Source organism: Dreissena polymorpha, chromosome 8 (assembly GCF_020536995.1).
Source record: "Dreissena polymorpha isolate Duluth1 chromosome 8, UMN_Dpol_1.0, whole genome shotgun sequence".
NCBI lineage: Eukaryota > Metazoa > Mollusca > Bivalvia > Myida > Dreissenidae > Dreissena > Dreissena polymorpha.
Genome location: NC_068362.1, coordinates 82,067,457 through 82,095,102, shown reverse-complemented (window position 1 = coordinate 82,095,102; position 27,646 = coordinate 82,067,457). Strand labels below are relative to the sequence as shown.

The 27,646-nt window shown below is 33.4% G+C and overlaps 1 protein-coding gene and 1 non-coding gene across 4 annotated transcripts in view; one reads left to right on the top strand and one right to left on the bottom strand.

Moving 5' to 3' along the window:
- LOC127842822 (deleted in malignant brain tumors 1 protein-like) overlaps positions 1 to 27,646 on the bottom strand; it is a 70,830-nt gene that overhangs the window by 4,193 nt on the left and 38,991 nt on the right. For all 3 annotated transcript variants that reach the window (XM_052372569.1, XM_052372567.1, XM_052372568.1), the window contains 4 exons: positions 12,576 to 12,727; positions 7,874 to 8,049; positions 4,676 to 4,814; positions 4,059 to 4,234 (listed from right to left, as the gene is read on the bottom strand). In XM_052372569.1, coding sequence (XP_052228529.1) covers positions 4,059 to 4,234; positions 4,676 to 4,814; positions 7,874 to 8,049; positions 12,576 to 12,592 — 508 coding nt within the window. In that variant the 5' untranslated portion in view covers positions 12,593 to 12,727. The remainder of the gene's footprint in view (positions 1 to 4,058; positions 4,235 to 4,675; positions 4,815 to 7,873; positions 8,050 to 12,575; positions 12,728 to 27,646) is intronic.
- Trnas-aga (transfer RNA serine (anticodon AGA)) lies at positions 5,373 to 5,454 on the top strand. Its single transcript has one exon. It is a non-coding gene; the product is annotated as a tRNA-Ser (tRNA).

Below are 27,646 nucleotides of genomic sequence, written 5' to 3'. Positions count from 1 at the left end.
AAACTACATTGTATTTATGGATGAAAAATGATTAAATGATGTGTTCTCTTTTGTGAATTCTGTACGCAGGTTAGCATTAGTAAAGAGGGTGATTAAAAGGCAAAAGGTGCATAAAGAGCTAGGAATGATGCAACGATGAATAATATACAACGACTTAACACCACATGTGCAATGTTAATCATTTGGTCAGTGTTTAAACAATCATGGGTGCATTAACTGACCCTTTTCACCCTGTAATCAGTCGACTGGTAAAAAGAAAAATAATAAAACAATAAACAAGAGCACCGCCTTGCGGCTGCAGACCGCTCATCTATTTTCTTTTTAAAGGTGAAGGGACTCTCATTTTCAATCACAAAGGAGGGAGAGGTGGAGTGAAGAGGGGTTTATAGTGTCGGGGTGTGGACATTTATTCAACATTATCTTCCAAAAATGCGAAAAAAATGCGAAAAAAAAATTCGAGGGGGAGGCAGGGGGGTGGGGGGAGATCTTAGGTGAGATGGTTGGACGGTATTTCAAACATAAAATAATAAAAATAAATATTGGTGTTTTTTAACCGTTTCAAAAAATCAAAATAAAATTGGGGGGGTGGGGTGGGGGTTATAGTGTGAGGGTGTGGTTGTCATTTGTGAGATAATCTTAAAAAAAGGGGGGGAGGGGATTCGGGGGGGGGGAAGGGGGGGGATTCTTGGGTGCGATGGTTGGACGGTATTTCAAACATAAAATAATAAAAATAAATATTTGTGTTTTTTAACCGTTTCAAAAAAAAAATTGGGGGTGGTTTGGGGGGTATAGTGTGAGGGTGTGGTGGTCATTTGTGAGATGATCTTAAAAAAAATTGTAGGGGGGGATTCGGGGGGAGGGGGGGGAGGGCACGGGGGATGGTTTGGGTGGAGTCTATTGTGGTATGTCAGTCAAGAGTAGTTTTGTCAAAGTATCAATCAAATCTAATCATAAATAAAGAAGTTATGGCAATTTAAGCAAAATTTAATAATTTGACCTTGAGAGTCAAGGTCATTCAAAGGTCAAGGTAAAATTCAACTTGCCAGGTACAGTAATCTCATGGTAGCATGAAAGTATTTGAAGTTTGAAAGCAATAACCTTGATACTTTACAAGTAAAGTGAATCGAAACACAAAATTTAACCATATATTCAAAGTCCAAAAAAGGGCCATAATTCCGTAAACATGACAACCAGAGTTATGCAACTTGTCCTTTTACTGTACCGTTATGATAGTTTGCGAATGTTCCAAGTATGAAAGCAATATCTATGATACTTTAGGGTCAAAGTGGACCAAAACACAAAACTTAACAAAATTTTCAATTTTCTAAGTTTAAAGGGCCCAAAATTCCGTCCAAATGCCAGTCAGAGTTACATAACTTTGCCTGCACAGTCCCCTTTTGATAGTTAATAAGTGTTGCAAGTATGAAAGCAATAGCTTTGATACTGTAGGAATAAAGTGGACCTAAACACAAAACTTAACCAAAATTTTCAATTTTCTAAGAATAAAAAGGGCACATAATTCTGTCAAAATGCACGCCAGAGTTATCTTACTTTGCCTGCCCAGTCTCCTCATGATAGTAAGTAAGTGTACCAAGTTTGAATGCAATAGCATTGATACTTTCTGAGAAAAGTGGACCTAAACGCAAAACTTAACCGGACGCCGACGCCGACGCCACAACGCCGACGCCGACGCCGACACCAAGGTGATGACAATAGCTCATATTTTTTTTTCAAAAAATAGATGAGCTGATAGAAACCTACCTACCCTCCTACATTTTTCTGTCCATGTTCCCTGAACTATGACTATTTTTTTGTTTGGCCTTATGGTGCTTTTGTTTTTGACTTTTTATATATTCTCAGATCCATCACGATTTTAAGTTTTCAGAAAAAGTTATGATCTGAACATAATCATCTTTTTACTATCGATCGTGTATAATACACTTATTGGCGGAAAACTGCACTATTTGTTGCCATAGCAACCAGAATTCTTGACGTATTAACTAAATGAAATGGCGTGCATAATCTCCATATTGCCACCTGTCCATGTTTAAAGTTTCATTAAAATATATGAAGAACTTTTAAAGTTATCGCAGGATCCAGAAAAGTGTGACAGACTGACAGACACAGAGCGCAAACCATAAGTCCCTCTCCGGTTCCACCGGTAGGGGACTTATAAATACCTCGCACTTTTCCTTGGTTCGCTAGTCCACGGCCATTAATCACGCGCGCCACCTCTTTTTAGAGATGAATTAATAGATGAACCAATGCAACATCCGAGGTGGCGCTAAAGCCCGGATGTTTTGAAATTTAACGGATAATTATACAGGGTGATTAGGTTTAATATGTTTTTCAATACATTTCGCAATATTTAAAAAAATCGGCCAATGTAGTGCGATTCAGCGATTATAAGTTCATCTAAAATGTACAGAAACATACATTTGGAAACGTGAGGACCTTTATAAGTTGTGGCTTGGTAGAATTCGTAAAAGCAAATCGATGTATTTTGCCTGTGTGACGCGCAAATTCCCTGCCAATTAAATCGCCCATTACATAAAACGATTGCTTTGAACCTGTACAAGTTAATGCGTGCACAAAATTATCGGCTTCTAGCCGATCCAATAGATAAATTTGCATTTTTCAAAAAGAGATGGAGCCAATGACAAGGTGGCGCTCCGATTAGGTGGTGGCGCTAATAAACATTTAACGCTATTTAAAATGAAATATTTTATGTTATGGTTTCTATTATTTTTACAGGACTTACATTATTTTTTTGTCAGTTGACTAGTTCAGAACATTTGAGTCGCGTGCGTTTTAGATTAGAAAAAGTAGTTTTCTAATAATGTATTGATTGATTTAAACGTTCGTCTTTTTAAGATAACAGCATTTAACATGTATTATACACAAATATTAACGGAAAAAGACCGAGCTATATTCATTTTTGGGGTTGATAGTGGGCAAAACAACATAAATGAGCCTAATTATGATTCGTTGACCTTTGCCTTTTAGTAAATTAAGCATTTGGATTAACGGCCACAAATCATAGTTTCGAGAAGAAGTGTTATCTTATACTTCTTCCGTGAATTAGCATACTGTATACAGATATTGATGTCGATGAATTATTTTGATAATGTTGAACATTATGTTATTGGTTTGATTGAGTATTGCAATTTTTTGTATACATCGTACAATATGTTTTATTTATGTTGGTGACTTCTTAATTGAGCTGATCACTTATATATTTAAAATACGACATCTTATTTATTATAGATTGTGTTTATGTACGTTGAAAAATTTAATATAGCAAATAACATTATCTATCAAATCTACGCCATGTGATAATGTCATTGCAATACATCCTGCATTGGCGCCACCTCGTATCATTAGCGCCACCTCCTAAGCATAGGCTCCATCTCTTTTGGAAAAATGCAAAATTATCTACTACGTCGGCAAGAAGCCAATATTTTTGTGAATGCAGCATCTTATGTATGTTGTACACAATCGTTTGATGCCGTTAGCGATTTAATTGGGAAGACATTTTCTCGTCACACAGGAAAAACTCATCGAAATGCTTTTTAAAAACTCCACCATGCCACAACTTATAAAGGTTCTCACGTTTAAAATGGGTTGAGAATCTACGTGTCTGTACATTTTAGGACGAATCAATCTCCGCCGAATCGCACTACATTGCCCGATTCTAAAAATAATGCGAAACATTGCAACGACATTTTCATTTGAAAATGTTACGTCATTTATCGCGAAATAACGCGATGGTAGGTTCATGCCTATATGCATGGTAAACAATTTCACAAATTTTGATAATTTGTTTCATAGATATTGAGCAGAAAACAAATTATTGTTCAAATGACACTAACTTCCGGAAAATCAGTTGATATAAACGACTTGTTAATACGCACAAGAATTAATGCAGCGGGTATCAGGCAGGTCTCACAACAAATAATACTCATTAATAATAATACTCATTAATCTTACATAACAACAATGTCTAGAAAAAGACATCTACGTAAAAATAACCAATACTTATCTAAACTAGTGTATACCTGCTTTACACACAACTCCAACGTCTTCCTTATGATTGCAGTCGGTAAAGTCGATGGCATTATGCTTGCATTCCAACAAAGTATCTTCGTTACCTTCACAGTCTACATTGTCTAAATGGATAGGCTGGGAAGTAGACCCCGACCCATAAGTTCCCATAGCAGTGATCGCACCATTTCTGAAACACCCATTCAACCGCCTAAATAAATGATGCTATAATTGGGCGTGATAAAACTCAACTTATTTCATATATAAACTTTTAAAGGTACATTAAAAATCAAACCATGAAACAGTGCCTGGCTAGTTCTATTACAATGATTTCACCATAAAACACATACATTAAGAATGTTAGTTTTTTGTACAGCGGTAACATTTAATATCATTCTGTAAATGCACATATATTCATTACTGTTTGTTATTCATAGGGCTGTGAAAAAATTATGTTTTCTCATCTGATATATTTATAAAAAGCTCCTATCATTTGCATATATTTTTACATTAAATTATAACGTAGTTTGTATGTTTACTTTTGTTCTGGCATACGATTCTAGTAAAACAATATTTATATAAGTGTTATTTGCTTTTTGTTCATGCCTTTATAATGCAATTAATTTCATACCTCGCATATCCCAGCATTCCGCAAACTACTCCAGCTTCAGCCTCACCAAAGTTATCATCACAAATCGTTCCCCATTCACCATTCATAAATATTTCTACTCTGCCTTGATCTCGGGCGCCTGAGTTTGCAAGACGAATCCCTACAATACATGGTAAGAAAGTTAATGCTTCAACATTACATGTAAATTACGTCTTAGTTAAATACTTCATTTAAATTATACATTATACAAGTATGGATCGACTTTACTAGATTGGTATACACATAAGGCGATTTTACAATACACTGTACTAGAATTAATTGAAGTTTTTATAAGATATAAAATGAAATAAGACACTATTAATTAACAACTATAATTGAAAAATGTAACAAAGGATTGGCGCACTTTCCATATCCCGACGCATAAATTCACATGCGTATAAAGGTAGCGCACCTCTAATGATTTCCCGCGATTTATTTTACGATCATTGCCGATCTTAAATGATCGGTTATTTCCGAGAGATGCATTTTTTTTTTTTTTAACTTCGAATTTTGATATGTGTTTACATAATTCATTTAGAATACATTATTTTCACTATAAATATTGACTTTGATCCAATTATCATCTGAAAAATACGATTTCGCGATTTCTTTAAAGATAGACGAGCCTTTTTTACCTGTTTACTTATAAATATCTAATTTAGAGTTGCACTGATGTGAAGTTGTCGTGGCCGAGTGGTTAAGGCGATGGACTAGAAATCTTTTGGGATCTTCCCGCGCAGGTTCGAATCCTGCCGACATCGCATACTTTTTGCGACGCGTTTTATTTCTTTTCTAACGTAATTTGATTTAATATAGCATATAAGCTATGTTTATTGTCAAATATGTTGAAAATTGTAAGAACATCCTACAATTTTAAATATTAAAACAACGTTATGGCTAAATTAGGTAATTAACTGCTGAAAATACGAATGATGCATGTTGCATTTTTATTATTTCAAAAAGTAAACGGTAAATCTGTCTATGTCTTGGTATTTTTGCTGTATATAGTGTTTCTATAAAAAAAATAGTTTAAAATATAACTTAAATGCTACTATTTTGAATTGTATGACACTTTGTTTTTAACCGACCCTATTTTTACTTGGCTGAAATCACTTACATTTCATGGCGCTATTCCATAGATAAAAAATTGTAAAAAATAAATGTCTGTAAAAGAATACTTATTTCATCTTGTTTAAACTTTAAACACCTTTACTGCATCTGTACACACCAACTGCATGCCCATATTTAGAAATCTGAATGAATTATGGAACTTTTATATACCCCAAGGGTGAAAATAAACTGGACAAGCCGAGCGTGAGGGTGGGTTCGGTATTTTTTTTTTAAAGCATGGAAAGCCTACCTACAAATTTGCATGTAGTTCAGTGAAACGATGCTGATTATGAAAATAATTAATTGAATTATATTTGAATATGTGCCCATTAGAGGTGCGCTACCTTAAAATTAAACGTTTCATAACTCTAGCAAGTTTTTCTTTGACCTGCATTTGACAAAATTTCAAACGTCCTTTATCAAGGTTACGTGTCTGATTAATAATAAATGAAAAGTGATGAATAATCTGTGCATCACGTTTTGCAAGTTCACATGACGATAAAAACGTGTATTAACGTGCACTACATATGATGTAGTATATTTGGAGTAACACGCAACAAAAATAAACACATGTTTTATTTATGAAGAATAAGACCACACATGGGTTGTACTAAGAATCATTGCAGACAACCCCGTGTATAATTAATACGTGCGATATAAGCAACATGTTACCATACTGTGGTTTACTCTATATATACTAACATGAATGTTAGATACTTATATATATAGTTTAGTTTTGAAGTATTCACTGGTGCAATAGTTCACGTGATACTCAAATGCTTATAAATTAATACGTTTGTACTAATTTTAATTCGTAGCATGTAAAACAAGGCCATTAGTTTGTCTTTTAAAATGCCGAACCTGTGCCACTTTGGATGAAGCCACATGAACCATAAAGTTACATTACTGATAATTGCGATATGTAAAATTTGCATTATGTGTGATTTATAATATAAAATTCCGATATAAATAAATTGTATCAATATACATAGGGCAAGTGTTGATTAATTCGTGTATAGAGTCATTAATTACTCTAGAAGTTATACTTTTATGTCTTTGCAAACAGCCAGATTGACCAAAGATGGACTAACGGATAGAACAAGAGCACATATATATTCTTCAGCTATGAGCGTGGGTGCGTAAATGAAGCTTTTTTAATCCTTCTTGACATATTGAGGCTCTACTTTAACAGATGGAAATAATAGTACATGTAGATACTCTCTCAAGTAATTCCACTGTAAGACGTTTTAATATAGCCATATTACCCCATAGAAGGTAAATTGTTGAGACAAAAACAGGTAGTTAAGTTAAAGGGCTAACTGCTTGAATACATGCCATTATGAAACAAGATGTGTTTGTGAAACACTATGTCCCCTATATATTTGACCTTTGACCTTGAAGTATGACCTTGACCTTTCGCAACTCAAAATATGCAGCTCCGTGAGATACACGTGCATGCCAAATATCAAGCTGCTACCTGCAATATTGCAAAAGTTATGGCCAATGTTTAAGTTTGATGCAACATATAATTGACCTTTGACCTTTCAGAATGGCCTTGACCTTTCACCACTCAAAATGTGAAGCTCCATGAGATACACATGCATGCCATATATCAAGTTGCTATCTTCAATATTGCAAAAGATATGGCCAATGTTTAAGTTTGACGCAAACAAATAAACCAACAAACCCCCAAGAGACAGGGCAAAAAGAATATACTCCCAGTTTAGACTGGGGGACATAAAAAAAACACACAAACAGAAATATATAAAAATTGATCGAATAAATGCTTATTGTACACCCTGAATCAAATCTTGATATATATGTTGGTGTGTATGTACACATCTGTATTCAAACGCTCATATTGAATAGGTTTTGGAAAAAATATAACAGCCTTTAACTGACAGTTAGTGCTTAGTAGTTAGGAAATTATATGTAAGTTACGCGACACAATCTCTTAAAATTAGCAATTGTTTGTAGCTGAATTATATAATAACGCTATAGTTTTGTGAATTAACAGTACACCATGGAAAACATAAGCAAGGCATACATCGATTCATTTCTAAAACAAACCTTTAGTACAGATGACTGCTGCAATATCTGAGTTTCCACATGGTGTTGATCCAAAATCATCATGACCACATTCAGCTAATGTGCTCTCATTCCCACCACAATTTAATCCATGAATAAGTTGCTGCTGTGATGATAAACTAGGTGAAAAGAACGAAATTGTAGGAACACTACTGTCACTGAAAAAAACACAAATAAAATAATAATCACAATAATTGAACATTCTGTTAAACCTAGGTGACATTTTATGCTAATTGATGACATATGAAACATTAGCGGTGTAACCCAATATTTTCCAAACAATAATGTCTAGCAAATACTTTTTTCAACAGAAGTGAAGATAAATAGAAGAAAAGATTAAAACTACCATTACTGCCCACATATGCAAATTACATTAAATATATTATATTTAATATAAAGAAGTGAAACTCCAGCTGCTGGAGCAGTATTGAATTCTTATTAAGCAATAACTGGAAAAACACACCATCATATTGAAATAAAAAGCAACACCTTTTGAAAGGTCTGTGCGTCTTCCACGGTCGTTTAGAACTACGGCAACTAACTAATGATGCCGTTAGGGGAATGGATAAACCCACTAGGCAGAGCAAGTCATCTTAATACACGCATTATTTTTTACTTAATAGTATTTTAATCATATTTTGATTTAGCATTTAAATGTTCTTTTTGTACTAACACGGCAGACATTTAAATTACATTGTGTTTAAATGTGGCATAAATAGGTAAGAAATCCAATAATCCGGTTAAGAACACATTTTATACAGTTTAGAGTTAGATGTTAGCAAGTAAGTCAAATGTTTTACTTACACATATTTATAATTTAATCACAAAAATAACAATTGAGAATATCTGATCCTACTTTTCTTTAATTTTTCTTTATACATTTTATGGTTGAACAAAGACATTAATTTCTTATATTTGTTTTTTTTAAAACCTGTACATCTCTTCATCGCATGAAAAGCAAGTTCACTACACCACTCTCGTAAACAAACGCAACACAATGAAAACAATTTCACAAGCTACGCTTTAAACAAAATATTTGCTACTTGCCACCAATGCAACAATGCGTGTGGATTAAAAGGAAACAACACAATCCTTTTGTTAAGTAGGAAGACAGAAACAAAATCGCTGACATTTTTGTTTAAAACAAATTCTTTCATTTACGTTTACTAAAATGTTTACTCGACAAATTTGAGTACGCTCATTTGCATACACTTTATAATTGGCTAACCGGCACAATTTAATCTTGACAGACACTTTCGGTATTTACCGATCGTGAAGTGTAATATACTAATTGTGGTTACGAATGTTGACGAAAATGATCGGATAACGTCTGGAGATTACATAAACAGCGGATCGCCATGGCTTAGATTGTATCAAGTGAATCGCGGATAGATTTCAAATGAGCAAACGAAAAGCTTATTTGTTAACAAAATTGTGTAATGATATTTATGATCTCTGTAATGCAACTAGTTCTACCTGCTAGATAATGCGTATCAAAATGTTTCGAGGCGTGCCATTTACTTGTGGATGCAGTCAAAACATGACTACGACTCTTGACGAAACTTAACTACTAACGAAAGGTAGTATAATTTTATATTTATAATTTTGATCTCAACATTCGACGAAATGAACGACTAAAACTTTAATCAAATTTTAATATGAAAGTAGGATCTACGTGTCGCTAGTATTGCCCTTAGTTGCAGAAATTATTTACATACGTAGGGTCCTAATTAATATCTTAAAGTGTTATTATGGGCATCTAACAGTTTCTAGGTGTCTATCGCAACCGTTGTTTATTTTTGGTGTTTTCACTTCATATACACTTATATTTGTTAATGCAGCATCAACATATTAAAACAGTTTCCCGGAAAGAGAAAAATAATGCATTTGAATATCAACCGTTCTTTCGTTTGAGGACTGATCATGCATGTACGATGTGAACCTAAATTAAGTTTTAGTGCAGATTCGTCCATACGACACAATGACAGAACATTGTTTTACGGATCATTTCGGCTTAGAGGACTGGGTGAGTCACGTAAGATATCGAATATAACATATATTTTTATAAACAACTGGTAGCAAGATGAGTTGCCGATAATTGGTCAGTACCCACATTTTAACGAACTCTTTTGGCCTGTTAATTCTTTTCAGCTCAATTCAACCGTGAAAAATGCCCATAATATCACTTCAACCAGTAGGCTAAATAACAAGATGTATGCATTGTTTTTTTAGAAATAAAACAGATTTTGACCAACCACAGTATAATAACCAAAGGCAGAATATATAATAAATGGCCTGACTAAATAGGTAAATAAACCTACCTTTACTGTTATTGAGTGCATGTTTTGGGGAAAATACTGGCACAGCACATTCGATCATGACCGCATACAAGTAAATCTATATCATATGATTTAAAGGCCTGCGTAATATACATGTATTTATCTTCTTTGAATCTTTCAAATTATTTTAGTTATGAAAGCCAAATTCAAACTCTACATATGCTGCAAACGAACTCAACATATTACACATATTTAATCCAAATTATGTACATTTTATTATTTCTATCAGGTTTTCTCGGTTAAGGCAGTGGCTAAGATCGTATTAATTGAAGGTAATAAGCACCAAGGTTTGGCGATGTTAAATATGTTCAATACACAGGGACTCGAACATTTTCATATGATTTACGTTAGAAATCGTTAATGGGTCGGTTAGTTGTTCGTGTATTACCAGGCGGTCTGTATTGAATAACATGTCTGTTAGCCCTGAAAGAAGTGGTCATTGAATTAGAGTTCATTTTATTTTATTGGTATATTGTTACAAATGTTTTAATCATTTAATTGAAGCATACTTTAACTTAGACATGGATGTGACTGCTATGTTTGTATGAAGAAAGTGCAGGTCTAACTTTACTTACGTTTGCGACAAAGTTAACTTATTCACATAACTAAACAGGCTGTTAATAGGATCTTGCTCAAAAGCCTTTGGAGATCTTTAAGAATTTACATTTGGAAACAGTACACGAAGTTGTGTTTGAAAATCACATACATGTACTAACATTCTAGTTTCTATGTGATCCATTTATTGTTTGGGTTATCAGGAAATACATATTTTAAGGAACTATCGTTTGTACAAAAGGCAGTTGCCGTAACATTGACAAAAGAACAGACATGTGAACAGTTAAAATACAGAATTATGTTTTAAATTGTTCATATTTTCTGGGTAAGTAGATAATAAACTCAAAAAGAAACCCTAAACCCTATAATTTTAAGCCTTCTAAGCTGCTTCATGGAAATTGTGAATAGTACAAATAGTGAAATAACAGCAGTGAAAATAAACAAATTGTTATTTTCACCGATGAAAATAACACATTTGCGGAACTACTATTTCTATTTTAAGATTATCATATCAAGATTTACTTCAAGTTTTACATATATTTTGTATGATCCCGAGTGAATTAAAAACGATATGCCATCGAATCCAACACATTTTCTTTTAATTTTATGTTTTTTTGTCACCGTTATTTACATTGTAAAAGAGTTTAACCGAGAATTTCGCTGGTATAATGACGTCATGTTATGTATTGAAATGTATTGATGCACGCGCGGGAGAAAGGGTAACTTGTCAGCTGTTAATTATTTTCTTGAAAAAGTGGCATAAAAGAAACAGAAAATGTGTTCATGTCGGTGTAAGATTGTTTGTTAGTTCACTCGTCATCATAGAAAAATAATAAAAATAAAACATATTTTCTATGATCACTCGTGAAATAACAAACGATCTTACACTGACATGAACAAATATTCTGTATATATTTAATGTGATAAAAATTGCCTCGAATAAAAAAGCAATGAACTATGTAAGTGGTTCATTTACACAATTAGCACTTAAGTATTGAATAGCTTGCATATAACTATCAGGACAATTATATATTTGACTTGAAGTTCAGCATTTTTATATAATTGAAAGGTGCTCGCTTAATTACATTTAACATCCAAATCAGCTTCTTATATATAAAAATAAGACAAGATTTTAAAAGAAAAAATCACATCCTACAATTAATGAGTTTAACATCAATGCATACTGCTTATTTCTTAATCCGTTTTTTATTTTGATAATTGCTTTATTCAGTGTAATGCTTTCACGCACTAAGATTTTCTTTGTTTTCAATTGTGTTTGTTATCAAACATAATAAGTAAACATAATAGGAAATCACACTTCAAACCAGTTTGCTGTAATACTTTATTTCAGTGTGTCAGATTGCCCTGTTATGAACTCACATATTCATATAACTTGTTGGCGGGTTGAATTGATATGTTAGAACAGTTGGTTGAAGAACAGCATGCATTGTTTTAAAATGACAGCCTATGGGTTCATCGTGATTCTTTCCTGTGCGTATTTTAAAATTAACGCCTCAATGTCATATAACTAATTAAGGCATGGACATATTAACAGGTTAATTATCTTGTCAAATGATATTGGAAACTAGGTCTAGTTACAAAAGTGATAAATAAGTCTGACTGACTTAATTTTTTTAATGCGACCATTAAGTTTTGTTTTACGCGTGTATCAATATAAACAATATGCAGTTATTATTGACTCTACGTGTGATATTTTATGATATTACAGGCTGTATAGATGTGATCAAATGTCAAATAAGGAATATGTTTATGCACTCAAAGTGTTCTACCTTGCCATTCCTAGCATTTTGCAAACCACACCGGCTGCTTCGACGCCAAAGCCGTCGTAGCACACAGTTCCCCATGTTGCGCCGTTGTCAATGGTTACCTCCACTCGTCCTTCGTTTGTGTTTATTCGCTCCAGCAAGCCTCACTTTCAATGCTATAAAATAAAATATCATGTTAACAGGCCTAGTTAAACACAAGGTTTAATATGATCTTCACGTTTAATAAAACTGTTATAACGCTACATAAAAAATAATACTGACATGTGTATTATTTTGCAAATGTATTATTCATTTTATTATCTAAATGATCGTCAAGAAGTATAGAAATAACAGCCATACAGTGTTGGACGTTCGTTTATCAATTTCCTTCCTGGCACTCAATATCATAATTATCATTATTCCACAAAAGCGTACCGCACTTTTCTAAGTTTTTACCTGGTCACATTTTGGGTTTTCAGGTAAGGTGACTTATTATAAAACGTGGCCTCAATATGGTAAGGACAAACATGCAGATCAGTTTTACCGCAACTAGATTGGTAATAAATGTGGCTATATAACTTTGGAAAAGGCTATTCAAAGATTTGAGTTGGTGACTGTTTTTACTATATTTGATACAAAATCAACAATAATCTAGAAGTTTCCAAAATAAGAATAGTGACGAAATATAATAAAGATTGAAGAAAACCCGTGAATACTAGTGTTCAGAAAGTTTGACTTGGTGTCCTATTTTTTTATTTATTATGACGCTAGTTTATTCATGGGCCAGATGTTTTTTAGATAATATGCACCCTTAATTTTCTCAAGGTTACAAAATACATGTGAACTCTAGACTGGTTAATAGACTGGATAGTCCGAAGGTTTTTCCTGATAAATGTGCTTAAATTCAAACGAGTTTTATAATTAAAATTAGATTAATTGCTAAGTGAAGCTTCTTTAATGAAAACCACGTGACCCAATGTTGATTCCGCTTTACCACAATACGAACTTGACTAAAGTTTTATTGATAAAATATTCAAAGCATTCTTCATTTAGATTTCTAGAATCTTATTAGATTTTACCGGATGCGTATTTTTTTTGTATCTCACTTAAGCATCATTAAAAGTTGTTCTAGATATTGTCATATAATTATTTTGTCTAAGGATCATCAGGTGAGGCAACATGTTTTTTGTTTATGGCATTTGCCATGAAGACCTACTTTTAAAATAACACTTGACCGAAATTTGACTCTGTTTATGTATTTTTAAGGACGTATGCTGCAGTTTTAATGCAGTTTTAATTTTCCTTCACCTAGAATTTGCTAATTTTGGGTATTTAGGTAGAACCATCTGTTGTGGATAGAAAAATATAATAAAAATCATGGGTCGCCAGTGTTGTTAATTTTTTATATGCACTTAAACAACAAGTACATTTCAGCACAACAACAATTCACAAATAAGGTAATAACAAAAATAACTTGAGTACATTGATGAGAAAAGTGTTGAAAACAACGTCTATTTCTCACAAAATCTGTAATAGTTATTTAATTTGACTGCAAATTATTTTTTTAACATGAAACGATTGATTCATGTTTTTTATCAATTTTTAGACAAAAACAAAAACAACAGAATTTCACATAAAAAAATAATAAAATGCATCAAAGTAATTTGTTTTTTACATGCCTTCCTCCACCTAGATTGTTTCCAAATTTACCTATATGTTTAATGAGTTATAACTTAATAAAAATATAAAAAGAAAACAATAGGTCACCGAGGTCGTTTGTTCACAAATGCAGTTTGACTGCATGCATTAAAATAAAATTAAAAACCGCAGTGGAAATCACGTAGTAATGGTGCCGGTCAAAACACATACTAGTACATGTATTGCTGTATGCCAATGGAAAAGTAGATTTAAGTTTAAATGAAAACACGAGTTATTTGTAACAAGATCAATTATAATAGGCAAATACATCATCCAACTCAAAAAGATGTATACAAAACATTAAAGTGGCATATCGACAGTATTAGTTGTAGTTCCTGACATGACTTGACCAATGTTTTTATGTATGCAAATGCAAAAGTAATTTTTTATTTCAGCGAAAACACAAATTATGTGTAGCAAGATTAAAAAATATAAGTTTGCATTGAACCAAACAAAATAAAACAAGATAATTGAATTTATTTAAGGGGCATACCACATTTTTTTGAAATTCTTGACATGATTTTACCAATTTATTGTTGCATGCAAATGTAGATTTGAATATTATGAAGCTGCAAATTATAAAAGATGTGTATCGAGATCATTACATTAGGTTATTTAAGTATTCAATTAAAAACAATACGTATACAATACACTTAAAGGGGCATATCAACGGTATACATTGTGATTCTTGATATGACTTTACCAATTCATGGCATATTATTGGTATGATTTAATGTATATACACGCAGTACCATATTATTGGAATTGATAGGAAAATATATATGAAAAACAATTTTATCGTCACAGTTCGTGTACGATACAAATCTAATCCAACACAAGAGTTGCTTTTTTTAGGAAAACGTTTTCATACTACAAACAAGTTTGCATGTGAATTAAGAAACTACAAAAGGTAATTATGGCGTATTTGTAAAGCAATGATTTAATTCCCATGAACTTCGTTATCTATAATGAGTTTTTTTAATTATAATAATCTACGAGTTGTTGATACGCCACTGTAATCTAATAATGCTGAAAACCGTATTTTGTTTTTAAATCTACAATGACTCAGATGTGTTAAAGTACATAATACATTTTAAGAACGTACGCGGTAGTTTTTATTATTTTTATCACATATAGCATAATGATTAATCTTTTGCTGATATAAAATAAAATAAAAATCGAGGATGACGGGTGTTATTATTTGTTTTATGGAGCTTTGAATTAAACGACTATTTCAACGTGTGAATTCACCTCGCAAATATGCCTTAAAGAACAAAACTGAGCACACAAGTGACAAAACTGTTGAAAATAATTAATTCTATGTGTCCATTTATATAGCGGGATCATATGGTGCTTGAATTCAGTGGAATTGTTCACTTTTTGATAAAAGCAACAAACTTTGCTCATTGATAGTTTAAAGTATTTAAGGCCAAATAGGCTATGGACCCAAGTCATATTTTTCAAAATGGCCGCCATTTTCAAAATGGCCGCCAACCTATCAAAAATGAGAAAATATCGAGGTGCTGATCGTTTGTTGTGATCTTTTAGAAATCAAATGAAATATAACACTACTTTATTTCTAATTATGCTGATAACAAAAAATCTTAGCAAGAAAAACAATTATTTTAAGTATTTTGTTAATTTTGTACTTTTTGTAAGGTCAAAAGTTCATTTTTTGGGGGGAAAATTATGCTTTTTTGGCAAATATTCGTTTACTTTAATAATAAATAAATCCATAAAGGTCGCCGAGTTTAAAAAATGCTATTTTTTATTTATATGTTTTATATTTTATGCAATACAAAGTTTTGGGCTGACGATGTACATGCAAATGTGTTATTTATAAAGTCTAACTTTATAGAGCCACATGTACATTATTTATTAAATCAATTAACAAACTCTCAAGTTGAAATATGATCATAACACATTGATATGCTGCCCTATATGTGTGCATCTTTTTTCAAAACTATTTTCTTCATGCTAATCATGAAATAACCTAAAAATAACCTTCACAGTTACTTCCTTTTGTTTGAAATACCCCATTTTATATGTGAAGCAGACGATCGCATCCTGTACAGTTTTTCAACGTGTTTCGTTAAAAGTTGCCGTACTTTTGAAGATCTACTGATAAATTTAGGTAAGTAAACCTTTTTAGATACCATTCTCTTGTTTAAAATTATTTTTATCATAACAAATGCCTAAGAAAAGTCCTGCTCAAAGATTTTAAAAAGTGCAGTAGTGTTCGAATGGGTACTAGTTACTGGATAGGTGGATTGATGAAACAACTTGCCTCTATTTTTAACAAGTTTTATCTATGTGTAAATGAGAACTCAGAGTGTAAAATGTAATGATTTGTTTCCTGATTGGGCAATCATTAAAATCTGTATAAAATTATAGCATATTTATATATCGTGTAAGATCGTTTGTTATGTCACGAGTGATCATAGAAATATATTTTCATGAGTTGCGCAGTACATTTCAAAACACAAAATGACGTCATTAGTGTGACAAAATGACGTAATTATACCAGCGAAATTCTTCAGTTAAACTCTTTTACAATGTATATAAACGGTGAAAAAGCATAAAATAAAAAGAAAATTTGTTGGATTCGGTGGAATGTCGCTTTTAATTCACTCGTCATCATTATATATATATATATATATATATATATATATATATATATATATATATATATATATATATATATTTATATATAATTATTAATGATAATCTAAAAATAGAAAAAGGTTTTCCAAAAATGTGGCATTATTTTCACTGCTGTGTTTTCACTGCAGAAATATCATATTTTTATCATAAGGTATAAAATAAAAAATAAAAATAATATAAATATATATATATATATATTTAAGTAGATGGTATAGCTGTATGGGCTTTATTGGTTTTCAGGTATGGAACCTATAACTTAAATTGCAACAGCTTCAGCAAGACAAACATGGCATCGGTTGATGGTAAGCCAGTTTATTTTGTTTAGATCTCCATTATAATTATCAAATTGTGGAGCCACGATAACATACACTGGTTGGTGCATTTGCTTTGTGATCGTTGGTTTGTAGGTTCCAGCCCGATGAGTAACATAAGAGGTATGCCCTTATGCAACACATTTTAAATAAACAGACCTTTTCTGAGTCTCAATATTCAAAGTTGGTTTTATCTAGAATTGGTATCGAGAGGGATTAATGTAAGTTGTTAGAACTTAATTCGTAAAAGATAAAAAATAAATTAGTATAAAAGTAATGTACGTACAACTAAAATCTTTTGAAATAAAATTTCATACCTTATAACTGTCATTTATAACAGGAGAACTTTATAAGTTATACTTCATTTTACCGACAACATTTATGATTTATATATTTCAGGTAACATCCTATGCCTGCAAAGGGGTTAAGAAGATGGTACAGGTTCAGACATAAATAAAATAACCGGCAGAGTCCTGCCCGAGTCTCTTCCTGTATCACCCAAACCTAAACTACTGCACTCTCCAATAGATTGGTCCAAATGCATATTGTGTCAAGCATCTGCAAGTGAAGTGCTTCAATGCCCTGCATTAATTAAACGACAGGATGTTTCTAAAGGAGCAGGCTATGCGACATTGCTAAGCGATATTTCTAGTTATCGCGAAATCGAACATTTCCCAGTACCAATTAATTCAACGTCATTAGTCGAGCAGAAAAGTACTGTTGAACTTCTCTTGAGAAATGAAGATAAGTGGCATAAAAAATGTCGAAACAAGTTTAGCAAAATGAAACTTGATAGGCTACAAAAGCATAAAATTAAAGCTGAAGAGGAAACTGACAGTAGTACACCAAGTAAAATGACTCGTAAAAGCTGTGGAGCAGCTACAGTGACTTATCAGAACAAATGTTTCTTTTGTAACTCTGAATCTGGAGATCTTCACCAAGCGTCCACATTTGAAATAGACTCAAAAGTGAGACAATGTGCTTTAGAATTGCAAGATACAATTTTATTAGCAAAACTGAGTGCAGGTGACCTAATATCACAGGAAGCTATGTATCACTCAAATTGTTTGGTATCACTTTACAACAAATCAAGGAAACTTCAAACAGAAAATGGTTTGGATAAAGTTAATCACCAAATACATGGCATTGCGCTCGCAGAACTAGTGTCGTATATAGAGGAAAGTCGGTTGAATAATTCCATATTCGTACATAAGCTTGCTGACTTGGCTACGATGTATTCTTCCCGTTTAGCTCAATTAGGCAAAGAAACAACCAGTCGTGTAAATACAACAAGGCTAAAGGACCGCATTATGGCGCACATTCTCACCATTGAATCACATAAACAGGGCAAAGATGTATTGTTAGTACATAAGGAAGACATTGGTAAAATTGTGAAGCAGGCATCTGAAAAGGAATGTGATGATTAAGCAATCACTCTATCCAAAGTGGCTTCAATAATTAGAAGGGACATGTTCAATCAAACAGACTCGTTTGAATTTAATGGCTCATTTCCTGAAAAACGTCAACAAGATTCAATCCCTAAATCATTACAAACTCTAGTCGAAATGATACTGCGAGGTCCAAGCATAATTGATCAGGAAAATGAAATGTCCAATGCTCAGAACGTACTAAGTATAGCACAACAAATTATATTCAATTCCAACATTCGTCGCAGGAGTAATTCAGTTTCCACATATCACACGACAGCCAGGGAACCACCTTTGCCAATATATTTAGGATTGTTGATCCATGCCGAGACCAGAAAGCGTGGTATTATTGACAAACTCAATAATCTTGGAATGTCTATTTCCTATAACAGAGTAATGGAACTTTCAACAAAGATGGGAAACAGTGTGTGTGATCAATTTGAGAAGGAAAATATTGTGTGCCCTTCTATACTCCGCAAACATATATTTACTACTGGTGCTGTAGATAATATTGACCATAATCCTAGTTCCACGACAGCACAAGGTTCATTCCATGGCACTGGAATTTCTATTTTCCAGCACCCGACCAAAGAGTATCCAGGAGAAGCCAGAAGTGTAAATGTAAACAGCAAAGATAACCAGCAAACTAGATTAAGACAGCTTCCGGATTCCTATGCCAGCATACCACCTGTTGCTATTCACAGAAAAACTGGAATTCCCGAGATGAGCAAACCATTTGCAAGTGACTGTCAACAAATCCCACAAGCCCTTCAAACAGAAAATAGGTACATGATTTAAAACAATATAGGATTGTCTTTTTCATGCTAAATTTTATACCTTTACAATGTTATAAAAACTATTCACAATTTAATGCACTGTAAGATATTATCATTTCATAGTATCATTCGCCAGCAAAATTAAAACCATAAGTCATTTGTGGACATCCTTTATTATCAGTACATGAACAAGAAAAAAGCACTCTTATTAAATGACCCTTCTATACGATTTTCAATTTTGAGACAGAGTCGTATCAAACTTGGTAGCATTTTTATCGAAAGCATGAATTATTCAAGAATTTAAGGTATCTTAATATATTGTTCTGCTTGTTAAATTTTGGTGGTTGGAACATGTGAGGAATGATGCTGAGTCTATAGAATCTCAGGATATGGCGATATCGTGGTCAGCATTTCATGCCAGCGAAGTCACCCGCAGGTAATCTAGCTATAATAAATAAATTAATTAATTAATTAATATCCTTCATTAAGGTAAGGTAACTTGGTAGTGGAAACCGTACCTTCCTCGGAGCCTTAAGACAATCAGCTTACACGTTTGCATTTATACAGGTGCATTGTCTTATTACTGAACTGTTTATAATATCTTTCAGATATGATTCCCCAGCTGACATAGGAGCTTTATTGCCACTGTTCAAGGAAGAAGCGAAGTCTGTGTCCATGATACGACATTCAATGAGTATTATAGGGAGCGTTGTGCAGTACTTAAACCCTGTACAAGTCCCAGTTATTGCGTTCGATCAGCCACTCTATGCCATAGCCAAACAGATACAGTGGGACTCTCCTGACATATACGGAGAATCCAAGTTAGTGACCATGCTTAAAGGTCTTCATATTGAGATGGCTGTGTTGAAAACTATAGGTGACTGGCTTCAGGATAGTGGTTGGACACATGCCCTTTTACAAGCAGATATTGCGTCTGCAGGCACAGCCGATTCGTTCCTGAAAGCGTCACATGTTTCTCGATCACGACATGCTCACCAGGTAACAGCATGTGCATTGTACATTTTGATGTATAGGACACATCAGTCCTTCCTTGAATCCAATGTTCAAGATCCAGAAGTAGCAGATGTTAAGTTTGACGCTTGGCGAATACAAAGAGAAAATGAAAGTCCTCAATTTCTGTTCTGGTCGCTTACTGTGAAACTAGAACAGTCACTTCTTATGTTTGTGAGATCATTACGTGAAAGAAATTTCAAGCTGTACAAACATGCAGTCACAAACCTTTTACCGTGGTTCTTTGCCCTAGACCATCCAAACTATGCACGGTGGTTATCAGTACATGTTCGTGACATGATGAATTTAGATAAATTACACCCAGGTGTTGCTGAGCAGTTTGAAAATGGACGCTTCGTTATCAGCAAGTCTCACCATGCTTTCTCCTCAATCCCCATTGATCAAGCCCATGAACAGAACAATAAACTGGTAAAAGGTGATGGCGGTGCTATTGGCCTTACTGAAAACTCAGACCAGCTTTTGAGATGACTGGTATCAGGACCAGAATTAGCAAGAGCTGTACAAGAATTCGAACAAGGACATGAATTTCAGAGTACACAAAACAATGATAAAGATACAAAACATCATGAACAGAACAAAAGTACGCAAGGAAGATTTAAAAATCAGGTAAAGACATTGTGCACAGTCATCGAAGACTTGGGGAATCCATTCTCAGATTACAGTAAGGATCTACTAGTATTAGATACTCGAGACATACTTGATGATCAGGTGAAGGAAACAGTGAGGCGAATAGAAAGAGTCGGGAAAGAACAGTATGAAACCTTCATAACAGAGCGTTTTGATACCAGAATTATACCAGTCACAGATCCTATAAAGCAGAATAGATTCCCCTTTTATAGCAAACCAACAATAAGAGAAAAGAGCAAAGAGAAACAGCAAATTTCGTCACTAAAGGACGCTTGCTCACTGTTTTCAAAATTATATGTATCTTGCCAAGTGCGCACAGGACACCTGGAAGAGTTTTTCCATCATCATATCCGCCTTCAATTGCACAGTTTGGACATCTAAGATTTGGAAGTAAGTCTGAACTATTAAATTGCCTGGAACAAGTATGTGCTTCCGAACATGAAACGCCAGCTGTAGATGTGAAGACTCTGGACGGTGCAGCCATTATTAACATGCTGAAGCCAAATGGTTGTAAAACATTTCAGGGGTATGCGCAGAATGTGTTCATGCCTTTTGTTGCGCGTGAAGTACAGAGTGTTTCTAGAGTGGATATTGTATGGGATGAATACCGAACAAATAGTCTACAATCTGCAGCAAGAGGCAAGCGTGGGCATGGTATCCGTAGAAGAGTTCAGCCAGATACCAGAGTTCCTGGAAGTTGGGAAGCATTTCTTCGAGTGAACGAAAACAAAACTGAGCTATTCGGATATTTAGCTGATCAGGTGATTACAGTGACTTGTGAAATAGATAAGCAGATTATCACCACCAAAGGTAAAAACGTTCTGAGTAATGTACCGATCGAAGAAAGCAGTAGCCTATCCCCATGTACACATGAAGAAGCAGATACAAGATTCTTACTTCATGCGAATCATGCTGCCAACCAGAACAATAAGAATATCCTAATAAGAACAGTTGATACAGATGTAGTTGTCATAGCTACATCAGCTTTTCAACATATGAATGTAGAAGAACTTTGGATAGCATTTGGCACAGGAAAACAGTTTAGATATATACCTGTACATACACTGTGTAATGTTCTTGGTCAGGATATCACGAGCGGTCTATTGGCATTCCATGCATTTACTGGATGTGACCAGACCTCAGCATTCAGTGGTAAAGGTAAAAGAACAGCATGGGAAACGTTGAAGGCATATGGAGCCGCAACAGAAGCTTTTAAGATTCTCGGTCAAACTCCAACAGACGAATCGATTGCCACTATCATGCCAACGTTGGAACGTTTTGTTATACTAATGTATGATCGTTCGAATTCTGCTGACAGTATTAATGATGCCCGAAAGGATCTCTTCACACGCAAAGGTAGATCAATAGATGGAATTCCACCAGCACAAGCAGCCCTACTGCAACACACTAAGCGTACCGCATACCAGGCTGGATACTGCTGGGGACAGGCACAATTGCCCTCACCAGAACTCCCTTGTCCAAGTAATTGGGGTTGGGTAAGAGGCCAGGATGACACTTGGGTACCGTTCTGGACAGCACTACCGCAAGCATCAGAGTCGTGCCAGGAGTTACTGAAGTGTGGCTGCAGTCCACAGATTGGTTGCCGTGTGATGTGCAAGTGTATAAAAGCTGACTTGTTGTGTACAGCTCTTTGTCTGTGTGGTGGAGCATGTGATCGCGTATAGATTTTAAGGCAGCTCTAAGGTCTGGTAGTATGGACTCGTTAAATGCAGTTATTTTTTTAAATTTAAAGACTGAAAATATATTTAGAATATTATCCAATGAAGGTATCTGTAAATACAAAAAACAAAAACACTTGCTTATATAACATACGTTCTGTGAATATTGAAATTATAGATTGGAGTAGAAAAATCCTATTTTTTTTACTTTAGGCGGCCATTTTGGAAGCCATTTTGACTTATATGCAATATTCCATTCATTTTTTCCACGTAAAATCATATTTTAATTAATTAATGACATAAAACAGCTAATTTCAATGCAAAAAACTGAATATTTTAATCAAATATGGCAGTAACATGGAATTTCTTGAATTTTTGGCGGCCATTTTGGCGGCCATCTTGAAAATGGCGGCCATCTTGAAAATTGGAGATGGGTCCATAGCTAAAATTGAATAAAATACTTTATTCTACAAATGTGCCAAGTTTGTTGCTTTTATCAAAAAATGAACAATCATTTCACCATATGACCCCACTTATAATCATGATTACAATTTCATTTAATACCAAAAAACATCAAATGGATATCAACAAAGCTAATCGGAAAATTAAAAAAATATATAATTTCTTACTTTCAACTTGTAATACCTTCCCGCATATAGATTTCATTCCAAAATAACTAAATGGCTCGTGGGTTATCAAAAAGAAATAAAAAAACAGATAAACAAGCAAATTTGTTAAATTGATATCCCCCGCAACATTTTGTTTGTGACAGACTGGCGGACGAACTGACGTACTAACGGACAAGGCCAATTCTATATCCCTCCGCCTTTAGACGGCCGGATATTTATACAACTCGCAGTCAAACAATAAATGCTAACACATAACGACTGAAAATGCACTAAATAAAGGTCATTGGTCTGTCAAGATGTTAAGAAGAATATATCTTATTGAGAATCCATCATATACTTGTATTTTAAGGCTGCTGTTTTCCTATTCCAGAATACGGGCCTCATCAAGTTCCCCAATGCTACGTGATCCCGTGTCTTGTCTTAAGTATTTCAGCGTGTCAGAAAAATAAAAAAAATGTTACACTATATTAATGTAGAAAGATTTATATTTGATTGCATTCGTGTAATATGACGCTATGAGTGTATTATAAATGGCTAGCACGTGCGGTACCGGCGAACGTTCAAATAATTTGCTTAACAATTGACCAGCCTGTAAATGCCTAAGTGTACATCAATGTTTTTTCTAATCAATTGCTTATCAAAATTAAACACAATCTAAGTTTTTTTTCCGAATCATATTGGTCAGAGAGAAATAAATTAAGCGAAAAAAATAATAATATGCAAGTATTATATACACGTGCGGCATGCACCAACATCCGCACATGGTTCAGAAGTATCAGAGCGTCGAGGATGGATAATTTTAATTCATTAGATATTCTATGTTGTAAATTAAAGTTTTCCGATTTATTTTGAAGCATAACATGAAACGCACATAACGATTTTGATTATATTTTATATATAACACACTCACTGTGATGGCAAGTTTTAAATATGTGATGATTCAATGACAAATTGCTTAATTTGAAGGAAAGCTATCAGTTTAAACAAGTCGTACTTGCGACAAAAACATTTTCAGTTATAAGGAAGTATGGACTGTTTTCCGTAATGAGATTCTTGCTTGTTGTAATAAGCATGCGATTAAAAAGGTTTTTGTAGTCGCATGAATGGCGATAGATTCTTACTGTGTTGCTATGGGGCTACAACTTGTTTATCAATTTTCTTACCTTCATAATACTTTATTTCTTGGTATAATTCCCTTATTGAATATGCATCCCGTTTTTATTTGAATATCTGAAAAAGCATACACTTATTGCGCAACCGGTGTTACAGTCAAAACACATTTGCGTAAAACTAAACTGCCGCGTGCGTCCGTAAATATTTATTTTCACTCAGTGACAAAAACGTACGTAACTAGATTTATTATGATTTATGATGCGCAATTCGGTGGAACAAAGGCCCATACACTTACAGAAGATGAACTATTCATTGTGTATTTATTTATCAACAAAACGCTTTCAAGTCCGTAAAATATTACAATTGAAAAATATTCAAGTCAGACAAGTATTCATCCGGACAGGACCCCTGCGTGCCCTATAAGTAATAATATCGATGCGCCCTGTTGTTCAGTTGTGTTAGACCCTAACAGACATACACAATTAAGTTGGTTAAGAAATACCAACACATAATTAAAAAACGAATTTGGATGACGCAAATTAATTGAACCAAATCCGAATTAAATTTCATGAGACGTGAGTTTATGTGTATTTGGTAAGTGCATTGACGTCGATTGGTAAGTCGTTGACGTATACTGTGCATTTGCAGAGCGAGCATGAACTGTCATCAATCAACAATTACTGATTATATAAAAAATGCTGTAAAGGGCAGCTTTAGTTCATACGTTGAGCTTGGTGTTTAATAAAAACGAATGAAAAATATCGTTTACAAATTGATTTGAAATTTACCTGATGATCTAGTTTTGTTTTTCAATATCATATTCAGTCACAGTTGAAAAACGAGCTGAATAACATTGAATAATGAAGCAGCGTCTTTAGTTGTAACAATGTTTTGAAAAGAATTTATCTTTTAAAGTTCATATTTGATGAAAAATTTAAAATCGGCTTTATAATCTTGGCGATATCCACTTTCTGATAACTTGTCATTTAAATTGAAGTTAAAATGTTGTTTCAATACTGGTAACAATTTGTTTGAAAAAAAAGGTCTACAGCTTGATCTCGCTTGATACAAACTCAACTTTGACCCAGATATTGTTAATTTAAGTATCCTAGGTTAAGTAAAAAATGTGGCTTCAAGAGCGGTGGAAAGTATTTTAAAGGAATTGAACATGTGATCTCATTTTGAACACAAACTTACCCGAATTCGAATATTTCTTTGATAATATCTACATAATTATGCTTAGAAATAGTCGTCAGAATTGAAAAAAGCGCCTTGTACAAATGAAGGACCCTTTCCTCAGATTGTACATGTTTATCGAGTTTTTAATCCCACTTGACCGAAATTCAAACATGGCCTCAATAATTCCAGTTAAAATATGCTGACCAAGTTTCAACAAGATTGCGTCATAAATGTGGCTTTTATATATTTAACTAAGTTTGTCCAAGATTTAAGCATATAACCTATTGTTGTTTTACGATTAAGTCAAAATTGGTTTATTGATAAGTTTATGACGAGGTAATTTTAATATTTTGCCTGTTGGCATAGTTTTTGTATCCCACTTAAACCAGAGTCAAGCTTGACCTAGATATTATAAAGAAACAAATTTAAACATGGTTTCATCAACATTGAGTAATGCATTTCGTATAATGATAACACGAGTTTTCTTAGTTTTGATGTGTTGACTAAGTATTCACCTAGCTTGAATTAGGTACTAACTTGGCTTATATTTTGTCAAGATTAACATTATCACCAAGTTTCTAAAAAGTTGATAAAAATGACACCAATGTAACGAGCTAACTCTTGAACTCTTAACGACATACGACGCACGATACTGGACGAAGGGCGAATGGTCACTATAGCTAATCATGAGCACCGTCACATAATTCATGTATACACCTGGTTTCGCAATAATGTATGGAATATATTAACGTCAATGAAGCCAGAAAGAAAACTTATCTATTTAGTTTCTTCACAGTAAATTCATGCTTGCAACTGGGTTCAGTCTGTTTTATTATAGATCGTGACAATATTACATAGTTAATTGATGTTTGTTTTCGTGTCGGTGCACTTTCCAGATGGTAAATACGCCCGTATATGCAGTTCAACAAATTAGTTTGACCCATCAATTAGACATGTTTATGTAACGATACTTGTATTTAAACAGAAATATTTTAGCTACTAAAAAGAAGAATCTAACCCACAGCAGATAAACTTGAGGATTATCTTCAGGACCCCATGTGGGGTGGATTTAGACTAATTTTGTTATGTCCTTAAAATTTTATTAGTTGATTACAATATGTAATTGACTTGGAAAACTTGTGTTAACAACTGAATGAAGAACAAAGAATTATTCATTGAGTTTATTTGTTATTACGTTACACAAACTCGTTTTGGTGCCATGAAAAGTATCGAACCGAAAGTTAAACCACGATAGGCCACGACAGAGGATAAGATCAAAGGGCAGTTTATTTATAAATAATGGCATTTGGAGATATTAAAGGAAAAATAAAAATTACGAAACATAAAATACTAAGTAAAAAACGTCATGAAAACATATTTTTGAAAAACAATAATCATTGGAATGTTTTATAAGAATATAGAATCATGTACGGACAATTTTTCCAGTATACTAATTAATAAAATTTAAGATTTTTGGTATTGTTTTCAATTTTCATTGAATTAGAACGTACGTGGAAATAAAAATAGTTGAACAATTTGACATGTGATATTACATTTTAAGAATGAAAACAATAGGAACGTACACATAAAAAACGATTTATTTATAATAGTTTTTTGATTGTCATATTAACAAACATATGGGAAGGTTTTATTCTTTATTGAAATAAAGAAAGAGGAAAATGCTAGTAATATTTCAAATTTGTGAATAAAGTTTGCATATGATAAAATACTGAAAATAGCAAAGTACAATTAAGCAAGAATATTTGAAGAATTTTGAATTATAAGAATAAAATGAATAAGAAATTTAGACATGAATAGGACAGTAATTCACTTTTGTATATATGGTGGTATTATTGACAAACTCAATGATCTTGGAATGTCTATTTCCTATAACAGAGTAATGGACCTTTCAACAAAGATGGGTAACAGTGTGTGTGATCAATTTTAGAAGGAAAATATT